Raw genomic sequence first — 11087 nt, forward strand, 5'->3', positions numbered from 1 at the left:
TCAGCTTCAGCTACAAGTGCTTCTTCTGCGATACCGTCGAGCTTCTCTTCTTCAGGCGTGTTCAGTGTGTTTCCTTCCCTACTATCGACAGGTTTTTCCTCTCCCGATCCTACAGAAGCACCTGATCCTACAGAGGCACCACATCCCACAGAAGCACCTGAACCTACACAAACTCCAAGTGCCACTCTGTNAGGAGCCCNGAGCCCGCGCAGTTCTGGAAGTACCGGTAAGGCGGTTTCGGCCACTTCGGTGCCTTCTACCACCTNAAGTGGAGCAGCCGCGTCACCAACTCCAACGGCGGATCCAACAGCTACAAAGACTCCTACTCCTACGAAGTCTCCAACTTCTTCTCCAACGCCAAGTGCCACTCCTAGTCCGTCACCCACAAAGTCTTCTACTCCTGATCCGACGCCGACGAGTTCTCCCACTCCAACAAAGACTCCTTCTCCAACACCAACAAGGACGCCTACTCCTTCTCCAACACCTGTACCTACGCCAACTCCGACAAAGTCTCCGACTCCTTCTCCAACAAGAACCCCAGCTCCGGATCCCGNGACGACAAGAACACCTTCTCCTACTCCAGCAAAGTCTCCAACTCCTACACCAACTCCAGTACCGGNGACGAAAACGCCTTCTCCTACTCCAGCAAAGTCTCCTACTTCTACACCAACTCCAGTATTGGNGACGAAAACGCCTTCTCCTACTCCAGCAAAGTCTCCTACTTCTACACCAACTCCAGTATTGGNGACGAAAACGCCTTCTCCTACTCCAGCAAAGTCTCCTACTTCTACACCAACTCCAGTATTGGNGACGAAAACGCCTTCTCCTACTCCAGCAAAGTCTCCTACTTCTACACCAACTCCAGTATTGGNGACGAAAACGCCTTCTCCTACTCCAGCAAAGTCTCCTACTTCTACACCAACTCCAGTACCGGNGACGAAAACGCCTTCTCCAACTCCTACACCAACTCCAGTACCGGNGACGAAAACGCCTCCTCCAACTCCTACACCAACTCCGAGTCCTACAACGTCTCCTACGCCTACAGCGTCTCCAACACCGTCACCTTCTCCAACTCCGAGTCCAACAAGGTCTCCTACGCCGTCTCCAACACCATCACCTTCGCTATCTCCAAGTCCGACTCCAACGGTACGTGATATTCTTGTTTATTTTTGTGTCTTTACTTATTGCTTCGNAGGCGACACCAATACCAACGCAGATTGTACCAAGTAAGATTCTGGTTTTTTCTATTTACCGCTTTAACCTAGCTTCTGTTTTTTTATATAGCTCCTGAGCCAGGTCAATTTGCTGNGAATGTTGAAGCTGACTNAGCAGGTGTTACTGCGCAAAGTTTTAATTCTCCACAGAATAACTCAGCTTTCAGAACAGCTTNGAATAAGGATTTGTCGAGTCAGANAGGAGCTTCTGGTATTAATACAACCTTTGCGCGTGCCGGTTCGACACCATTTGCTAATCTTTCAAGTCCTAAGGCAGTTAGAATATTTTTCCNAGAAGGAAGCAATTTTTACAATTATTGGTTTCGCAGTGNAAAAGGTGTCGCAGATGCCTCACTATTGCTGCAAGTTACTGCACCTTCTCAATCCANAGCGAATTCTGNGAAAGCTGCATTTGACAATGGAAGTGTTCTTAATTCAGCCCTTCAATCTGTGTTCGGTTCGAATGCAGTTGCAACAGGATNGACTGNAAAGGACATATCAGTTCCTACTTCATCTACTAGTTCTCNGAGTGGTGGTGCAANAGCTGGCATTGTTGTTGGTTCGGTTGCCGGGGNAGCCCTGCTTATTGGTGCGGGAGTCTTTGCTTGGTGGTGGAGAAAAAGAACAAATCGAAAAANGAAAAGTCCCAAGGCACCTTCGGAGAATGGTGTACAAACTAAAACTAACGGAAATGCTAGTCAGCCTTCGCCTCAGGATGACCACTTTTNAGAAGAAGGTTTTGCTCCAGGATATCCTTTATCTCCAAGCTCACCTGCTTCATATTTGGCTGAAGNGACAGCCACAGGAAGAAATGACGAAGTGGATGTATNAGATTCAAATACAGAGCAAGGATCTCTTTTACGGACTCTTGCAAAAGAACGCATTTNGAATGGTANGATACGTANAGCAGGGCCTAGACAAGGTAACTGGAAAGTGCNAGTTGCTGACTCCCGTGGCATTCGGATTGTATCTTCATGTTGTAGAATGGCAGATATTATTGCGGAAGGAGTTACTTTGGTCGAGTCTCTTGGGACGAAGAGACAAAGGCTTCCGAGGANGACTGCCCTTTACTTTATTTCCCCAACGCACGACTCTGTTTGCCGAATGGTTGCAGATTTTGATCCAGCTTTTGCACNGAAAACAGATTTATCTCCTTCCTCTACACGTGGTGGTAAGAACAATGGAGAAGAAAATGTACCTCTTTATGGAGCAGCAAATGTTTTTACAACTTCTAGAGTTCCAGACGATCTTATGCATCNGATTCGAGATTCTAACAGCTTTGTTCAGTCTCNAANGAATTTCACTGAACTCAATATTGACTTTTNAGCGGTGGAAGAACGAGTTTTTTCTCTGGGACACGAATGGGGAGTTTCGAAACTATTTTCTGGTAATCGAAAAGTCGTCAATGACAGCATTGATAGTATCGCAAGTTCCCTATTATCGGTTTGCAGTGTTCTTCACTGTCGACCTCGTATTCGATATAGTGCCACGCAACCTATTGCACAAAGTATTGCCACAAATCTGGGAGGAAAGCTTGATGAGTTTGAGAAGANAATTCCTGGCGGCGTTCAGGGTTCAAGCTCAANAGGTGACAAATACTCAACAACGCTTCTTATTCTTGATAGATCAGTCGATGTTGTTGCGCCTCTTTTGCATGAGTATACTTATCAAGCAATGTGTAATGATCTTCTTCCTGNAGATGATACTGATCCATATGGAANGAAGTATGCATATAGTTGCAGAGATCTACAAGGCTCTGTCTCCTACAAAGAAGTTGTGTTGGACGAATGGGGCGACCCTGTCTGGAATAGATTGCGACATGAACATGCTGCAGATGCCGTCAGCATTCTGGTTGAATCGTTCAGAGAATTTGTTCAAAAAGACAAAACAGCAAAGGAAGTTCNAGGAACAAAGGATGNGAAAGACTTACAATCGCNAAGATCTGCTCTTGAAGACCTTCCAGCGTATGAAGAACGGTTGTCAAAATTTACACTCCATGCAAATATTTTGGAGGAGTGTATGCGAGGCTTTTATGAAAAGGATTTGGAAAGAANAAGTTTATGTGAACAAGATATGGCTGTAAGAAACATGTTTGTCAGTTTTATAGTTATTACTGAATCCTTCATTTAGACTGGTGTCGATGCAAATGGGAAACCTATTAAGAATATTAGTATGCGCTTATCTCCGATTCTCAGAGATGGTGCCGTTTCAATGGAAGACCGACTTCGTTTGGTATTATTATGTATTGCTACACAAGAACTTTCTGTAAGCACTCCTTTTTTTACACTTCAAGGGAGAGCATTCATATTTTTGTATTCAGGATCAAGACCTTCGTGACTTGCTTGAACNAGCAGCCATTCCCGAAGACAAACATAGTATTGNAGATGGTTTATTCAAATNGAATGNAACCTTGGAAAAGAATCGCAACAAGAAACTTAGGAATGAAAAAAGTAGACGTGCGAGTAGTACTCATTCACATCAATACGATTTATCCCGATATGTTCCAGTTGTCGGTGAGGTTATGGAAGATCTACTGGTTAGAGGGCTCTCCAAGGCTAGCTATCCTTTTGNAGTTACAGAGTTTGGACCTGATACTTCAAGCAGCGATGACGAAGAGCAAGAAAGAGGTAGATCCAGTAGGAGTGTACGGAGAAGGTCACGAAGTGGCAGTATTAGAAGACGAAGAAGTGCCAGTAGAGATTCTTCCGCTGAAAGAGGAAACAGCAAATCCGTCAACGGAAGTGACAACGAAAGTGAGCGTATCGCGCGAGTTTCGAGAAGTAACAACAGAAAGCGTCGGCNGATTATATTTGTTGCTGGTGGTGNGACTGCTTCTGAAATGCGTTNAGCGTATGAACTTTCCAAGAGTACGGGTCACGACGTCATTANAGGCGGTTCTGNGATATNGACTCCAAAGAAGTTCATCGAAAACCTCAACAACGTGGTACAAGACACTAATCAACTTTCTCCATCAGGGTCTGTTGNAACCAAATAGTTTGTAATCAACTTGCTTCGCAAAATAAATTGTACAACGTTTCTTATGGGAAGAAGGAGAGACAGACAATGTCCAATTTTATTTGGTTGAGACATCGAACTTATGAACTCTGGAGAAAGGTTCGAAAGTTCCTCTTATCGACAAACACACATTTTGCTTTACGTGTTTCTATTTCCACTGCCGGTTTGAGTTCGTTGGTTTTCGTTGAAACGCTTCGTGGCTTTGTAGTCTGTTATATTGCTGTCTTTGTTTTTTTTGCACAGGCTGTCATAAGTCCTTATCCTTATGTGGGTTCTGTATTTAGAGGTTGTTTAAGTTTATTATTTGCTGGACTGATCTCTTGTTGCTGTTCCTTGATATGTATTTCAGCTGCTTCGGGAAATGCATATGCTCTGTATTTTCTGTTTCTTGTGTTCTCTTTATTGATTGCACTCCTAAGATTGGAGCCTGAACTAACTGCAATGGGCATATTTGCTAACCTTATGTTTGCTATCCAAGTGCTTCTTGCCATCAAAGTTCCAACCAGTCAAAGTTGGAATGCAGTATATCCTACTTTAGTAAGTGTATGTCTTGCTTCAGGAACTGGATGTGTTGCAGCTTTGTTTATTTTTCCAAAATCTGCAAAAGAGGAACTTGAGTATAGTTTGCAACAGATTCTATTCAAGACTTGGAATATTTTATCGCTTCTTGGTAAATACATATGGAGCAAGGAATCATCAGAAATTCCTTCCAGAATAATTGAAGAAAGTCAAAACTTACAAAAAACTTTGTATTTTTGTCAGGTCTTGATTAATTATCTTCCATTTGAGCCTTGTATCGATCCTCCGTGGAGAGCAGAACCTGTTAAAGAGTGGCGAATATTGACAGAAAAAGTTGATGATGTTTTAGTGAATCTTGAAGCTTTTTCTGGAGTCATTCGAAGAGGATATGGCATAACACCCAATTCATTCCAACGTTTATGCGGTTCCAATCCTACTTCTTTTGAGGATAGATTCGAAGAGATTTGTCAGGAGATCAAATGTTTGGCAACAGAGGTTAAAGTAGGGCATCATTCCTCTTCCTGTAATATTCAATTCAAACTTAGAGAACAAATAGCCAAAGAGAGTCTTGTTTTATTGAGAAGATATTGGAGAAATGATCATATCTTTGACAGAAATAGCTTTCCTCAAGCGTTTGAAGCCATATCGATGTTATTTTTCTCGCTTGGTCTTCGTAGTCTGCAGCGATGTATTGAAGACGTTCATCTTTCTATTTGTGACTTGGAGAAGAAAAGAACAGAATACAAGTTTGCGCCCTTAAGGAACTGGTTAAGTTGGGTGAAAGAATTATTACGTCCTTTTGTTAACTTTAAGAGATTATTTGGAATGATTACTGATCAAAATAATTTCAAATTTCTATTCAAACATACCTTAACTATCGCTATAGTTGGTTTTCCTATCATTTTTGCTGCTCAATTTTCTGCTGCTGAACAACATTTCATGGAAACTTATAACGCATTGGCTGCCATGATTATGGTTATTATTATGTTTATGAGAGGAATAGAGTTGACGCTGTTTCGAATTGTTTTGTATTGTGCCTCAACTATCGTTTCTTCTGCTTTAGCATATGCCGCAACCGTCTTTGCAGGTCATAATCCTTACATTCTATCTGTTTGGTTGGGACTCTGGACTTTTGTTGTCGCCAATTTTGCAGTACGTTATCCTCCTTATCTAGTCGTTTGTCTAGCGTTCATTTTTTCGGAATACTTCATAATATCTTGTCAGTACTGGTTACCAAAATTCACTTTTGTTTATCCTGCTTCAAGAACAATCAGTGTTTTTGCAGGTTGTGGGATTACGGGTATCATTGCTCTTGTTTTATGGCCTCATCGTGCAGCAGAAGAGGTGAGGAAAACATTGATTGAAGTTGCATCAACAGAAAGACAAATTTTTCGTCATATTGTTTCCATATTCTTGGAAATTAACAAAGCTCCCTTGAAGACCGCTTTCCAAGTGAATGAAGAGACTAGTCAGAGCATGAATAAGATCAAATCTCTTCTTGGTCGTGTTCGCGCTACTTTAAAGGCAGATCCCTCTCTTAGTGTCGCCCATGACTCACTTCCTAAAATGCTCGAGTCTCTATCCTCCATGTATCGTCGATTCATTCATCTCTTCGCTGTTATATCGTCGAAACCTGCTTTAACTGGAGAATTTTCCGACTCTATTTGGCGTGCATATCTCTGTCACTTGGAACCTGAATTCACAAATGTTATGGATGCAGTAGATAGTGGATACGAGACTGTGATACAACATTTTAGTGTTCGCCGAAAAGAAAGGCCTCCACCAGCACGTATCTTGCTGGCACGCGAAAACTTTCTTCAATGTCGGAAACTTTTGCTATTGAATTATCAACATTTGCGACTTAAGATTATACAAAACTGGAGAGCCAAAATGTGGGCTTTTGCAAAAAGTCATTCTCCCGAGGAGTGGAATGATATAACATCAGTGATCGACAATGTAAAGACTGATCAAGGTTATGAGAGTAAGATTTCGGATGAATTTATCAATGGTCCACCAGAACTAAAACCGGATGACAACGTTAGAAACTTGTCTTTCATTTACAGCTTGTTGCTTTTCTTTGAGTCATTCGACACCTTTTTACAGGAAGGGTTTACTCTGAAGAATGCAGCAGGAATTTATCCTCTTGCCCAGACACAAATGCAAGAAGGAGTGGAAGCTTCAGCAACGGCAGAAAATGTTTCATTTGCCAGGCTTTCTTCGCTTCCTTCTTTCCGAGACTCCCAATCAAGTAGTTTTCGGAATGACATGGAGAACTCACAGTTGTCATCTAGCATGGTGAGTTCCGATGACCATATCGCGGGACATGACGGTCCCCAAGTGCTTGACCTGAGAGGTGGTTACAAAATATAGGCTTAAATTTCGTAAATGAAGATGACACGATGTTTGTTTCCCAGAGAAAGTTTTAAGTTATAACCAGTTCATTGTTTGTCAAGGAATACAAGGGTCTTCTTGTTTTAACTTTCTTTGGAAAATCAAAGATTCTGGGCACTCGTAAAATTTGAAATTTTGACGAGTTGTCAAGAAATTCTTGAGATTACCAAAATTAGTAAAAAAAATGCCAATGAATGAAAGGGCGCCATGTTTACCAAAAGGCATTTTTTTTGTAAAATTAAAAATGAGAATAGATGGAATATTCAGAGCAGATGGATATTTGAATTGGGTTGTAGTTGAGCTTCGTCTCGAGAACTGTTGATATCGCATTTTAGTTGGTTTCTTAAACCTTTTTGACCCGTACGAACCGTCCATTTCTCGTCTAGTTCAAGAATAACGAAATAACCCATCTTTAGTGGTCTACCGAGGTTTTAAAGGTTTTGGGTAGTACTGAATATTATCCTTTTTTGGCGCAAAGGGCGTCCCTAGGTATTTAAAGGGATCTATCTCCTTCAAGGACTTTGAAGCTCTATTTCATTGCGACACTAATTGAAAGTTTTTCACAACCCTTATGTCGAATAATAGCCACGCTTTGAGTGGCGCTAATGTAAACTTCTTATTTCGCTCAGTAGAAAGAGACTTCTCGAATGGCAAGGGACTATCGGAAACAGATAAGACTCTTTCAGAAACTACTCATTGGAGAAATACATTGAACGGGACAAGCACTTTGCAAAAACATGGAATGAAACCATATAATGATATCCATGAAGATTGGAATGAAAGGTTGCGTTATACTCATTCAAGCAATTCACTTTCATCCATATCGGAAATTGTATTCCAACAGGACAAAAGATTTACAGATGATTCATCCTATCTGTTTTCATATCCTGATCATTCGTTGGACTATTTGTCATTGAGCAAGCATGAAGACTCCAAATTGGGTGGCACTGGTTCCCAGCAAAAAATTCAGAATCCGTTTACGTCTCTAGTATCGACAACTCCAAATTCTTTTGGTTGTAATAGTGCAAATGAAATATTTTCAGATTGGACGCTTTCATCAGATTCTTCTGAGACCCAAGCTAGTCAAGCATCTCGTGTGACACTCACAAGTAATTTGGTGAACAGTGAGGACAACCAATTGAACTCTTCATACAAGTATCCCATTAGACGATCCCGCCCAGATTGCATCTATTATCTTAAGACAGGGAAATGCAGTTACGGAACGAAATGCAAGTATAATCACCCTCCAAGAGATCAAACTCTGGTCAAAGCCTTATCTAGACGTGAATGTTTTGATTTCTTACAATTTGGCAGATGTCCATATGGTAAGAAATGTAAATACAGTCATCCTAATCGTCAACATGGCGAGAAAAATAACTTTTCAACAGAAACGACACAGCATCATCACTTGGCTCCAAAAAATGCTAGTTTGAAGAATTCTGAGCGTCACTGTCAGCGCTCTCGTTCTAATTTAGACCTATCAATGTTAGAATTGGACGAGATCTCCTCAATATGGAACGAGGAAAGTTGGAATAAGATCAACTTCGAGGATAGTTCTTCTACATCTTATCATTTATGGGATAGTATATCGGTATTTGACCCTTCTTTGCCTAATCTTGTTCCGGACACCGCATTCTGTTATGTAGAAACCATGAATGCAAGTCAAATGAATGAAAGGCGACGCTTATTTCCTGATACTTGTGAAAGACATGTTGTTGCGGATGTTGCCACTGAACAACATTTGCCATTGAGAAGACCAAATCATGGTTCTAGACGAGTTTCTCGTGATCCTTCATTTTTAAAGGACTGTGTCGGCAATGTTTCAAATGTCATGAAGCACCCAAATCAGTTTTTTAGCACTCCGTCTGTAGAACTCTTGGAGGTCAATGAGGTTAAGTTTGAATCAGTCAAAAAGAACATGGTTGCTGAACAGTCGCAATGGGTACAAGATGATGGAGCGGAAGAATTATGTCTTGGTGAGGAAACTTCCGATTGTTTAGCAGCATTGTCTTCAATGTTTTCCAGTTGTTCGATGCAATGTTCCGAGTCTAATTGAATGGATAAATTCATTCATGATCGTCCTTGGTTGGATAAATATTTTAGTGAGAGTAAGTTCATGAAGCGATGAAGAAATGTTCATATTACAAAGAGCGAGATGGGAAATCGTTGTGTCTACTGTTGGTTCGAAAACGTTCTAGGTTGCTCGATAGAAGAGATTTTTTATGACTCATGCATTATAGTTTGTGTAAATAGAGTATATTTGTTGATTGTCATTATATGTTGTTTCATGTTTTTGATTGGAAGAATTTATTCAAAGTATTCATTCACAAAAGTGACTATTTTCCAGTCTATTCAGTCAAAATTCGAGATTTACAGACTCACAATAGAGCGATATCACATGAAAGCGTGTGGGTCATCACGATATCCCCTATCATAGATCAAAATGAGACATCTTCTCTTGCAGTTTATACATTCTTACCTGATTCTTCTTGCTAATTGCATATCCTTTGGCATTATAGTGACCCTTTTAGCATGTATTGCACATAAATTAGCATCCTAATATTACATTCTATTAATCAAAGCATGAAACTTTTCATCATATTTACCTCCAACAAACCAACTAGATAGTCCTCAGCACTTGTTTGAAGAGCTAGGACTGCTTCAACTTGCCAACGAAGTTCATGGTGATAGTGTTGAGTTATTTCCTTTACCTAAGTGGACATGAAGTGTTCAACCCAGATTCCCGGGTCTATTTTAAAACCACGTACCAGACGAGCAAACGGTAACTTGCGAATCAACAATTCCGTACTCTTTTGAAACTTGCGGATTTCCATTAGAGCTCTCGTACCTGGACGATATCTATGTGCTTTGACACCCGTTGAATTTTTTGCTGTAGAAGAAGCTTGTCCACTTTTCAACAGATGGAATACGAGGTTTCAAGTAACGCTTACGAGGTTGACTAGCTTTCATGAGTTTTGATTCTCTTCGGTTTCGGTCACCTCCTACGACCGAACGAGACAAGATCTTTCCAGTGCGAGGCATTTGCTATCTTTTCTTCAGTTGCTATGCTGGCATACGTACAATGACAATCCTTGAAAGAGCTCAACTTGACCCAAATAATTTATGGCGGGTTCGCCTTAGATTTTTAAATTTTCCTTCTTTTTGGAGGAGGGGGGGGGAAGAGAGAGAGAGTGGTAGGACTGGGATTGGAATTCCTAAGAAAGGTATCAAAAGAGAGAATACACACAACACTTTCAGTTCATATTACTTGAAAAGAATAAAATTCAAAGTGACAAATGACAGCCATTTTATCAATCATATCATCGATGAGTCCGTGATTGACGTGTTGATAGTTTGAACATACATGCCACAAATAATCTCCAATTTATATATCATATACATTGAACGGACAGTTTTTATTTCTCTTACATGTACACTTGGTTGAATATGCATTCATGGGTAAAGATAATTCTTTCCATGCCATATCTTCAGTTGTAGGAGACTGCTTTGATTGGGAAGAACGAATGATTTTGTGGGTTTCATTCACTTGGGTTGATGAATAGACGTTGAGTTGTTCTCACACATATACGAGGCGTTTTGTAATACTTCACCTCAGCCACCTTTTCATGGCAACCACAAAGTTTTTTTTGCTGACCTGTGTTGCGACGAAAGCGTTGCGAAGGGTTTCCCGTCGATGTGTTCACTCGTTCAATCAATCAGAAACGAAACTGGCACGCCCAGAATATTCCGCTATATTATCTGCCAGATTTAGTGAAGGATTCAAAAATGAGGAAACTTTGCTTTTGAATGGTACGACACAAAGTGCCTCTGGAAATGGAATGTTTATGGTTTCTGGTCCCCCAGGAGTTGGTCTGAATACTGTCGTTGATGAAGCTGTTGAAAGATTCATGGAACGAAAGGATTCCTGGCAGATAGAAGAGGATACCA

At 40.9% G+C, this 11087-nt stretch overlaps 4 protein-coding genes across 4 annotated transcripts; 3 read left to right on the forward strand and 1 right to left on the reverse strand.

Moving 5' to 3' along the window:
- Position 1: 1 nt before the first annotated feature.
- Gasu_61540 (SNARE-interacting protein-like protein) lies at positions 2-4261 on the forward strand (the record flags this gene model as incomplete). Its single annotated transcript, XM_005702661.1, has 4 exons — positions 2-1219; positions 1285-3293; positions 3345-3479; positions 3535-4261. Coding segments are annotated over 4 exons (4037 nt in total), but the record flags the coding sequence as incomplete, so codon positions are not given.
- Positions 4262-4270: 9 nt separating this feature from the next.
- On the forward strand, positions 4271-7334 carry Gasu_61550 (uncharacterized protein). Its single transcript, XM_005702662.1, has one exon. The coding sequence runs from the start codon at positions 4278-4280 to the stop codon at positions 7116-7118; it is 2841 nt and encodes a 946-aa protein (XP_005702719.1). The 5' UTR covers positions 4271-4277; the 3' UTR covers positions 7119-7334.
- A 336-nt stretch (positions 7335-7670) lies between these two features.
- Gasu_61560 (putative zinc-finger protein) lies at positions 7671-9421 on the forward strand. The gene has a single exon (XM_005702663.1). It carries the CDS (start codon positions 7711-7713, stop codon positions 9193-9195), a length of 1485 nt encoding a protein of 494 aa, XP_005702720.1. The 5' UTR covers positions 7671-7710; the 3' UTR covers positions 9196-9421.
- Positions 9422-9430: 9 nt separating this feature from the next.
- Gasu_61570 (histone H3) lies at positions 9431-10280 on the reverse strand. The gene is made up of 5 exons (XM_005702664.1): positions 10091-10280; positions 9908-10041; positions 9746-9850; positions 9619-9695; positions 9431-9567 (listed from the first exon to the last, which is right to left on the reverse strand). The coding sequence occupies exons 1-5, from the start codon at positions 10179-10181 to the stop codon at positions 9534-9536; spliced, it is 441 nt and encodes a 146-aa protein (XP_005702721.1). The 5' UTR covers positions 10182-10280; the 3' UTR covers positions 9431-9533.
- Positions 10281-11087: the final 807 nt, after the last annotated feature.

The sequence above is a fragment of the Galdieria sulphuraria genome, assembly GCF_000341285.1.
Source record: "Galdieria sulphuraria unplaced genomic scaffold scaf_95, whole genome shotgun sequence".
NCBI classification, from domain to species: Eukaryota; Rhodophyta; class Bangiophyceae; order Galdieriales; family Galdieriaceae; genus Galdieria; species Galdieria sulphuraria.

What these genes read in the sequence shown, in the direction of transcription:
- Gasu_61550 (XM_005702662.1), top strand. Translation starts at nt 4,278, where the DNA reads ATGTCCAATTTTATTTGGTTGAGACATCGAACTTATGAACTCTGGAGA.
- Gasu_61560 (XM_005702663.1), top strand. Translation starts at nt 7,711, where the DNA reads ATGTCGAATAATAGCCACGCTTTGAGTGGCGCTAATGTAAACTTCTTA.
- Gasu_61570 (XM_005702664.1), bottom strand. Translation starts at nt 10,181, where the DNA reads ATGCCTCGCACTGGAAAGATCTTGTCTCGTTCGGTCGTAGGAGGTGAC. An exon ending in CATGAAAGCTAGTCAACCTC is followed by an intron (nt 10,042 to 10,090) that starts GTAAGCGTTACT and finishes AAAGTGGACAAG; the next exon opens with CTTCTTCTACAGCAAAAAAT. An exon ending in CAATTAGCAAGAAGAATCAG is followed by an intron (nt 9,568 to 9,618) that starts GTAAGAATGTAT and finishes GATCTATGATAG; the next exon opens with GGGATATCGTGATGACCCAC.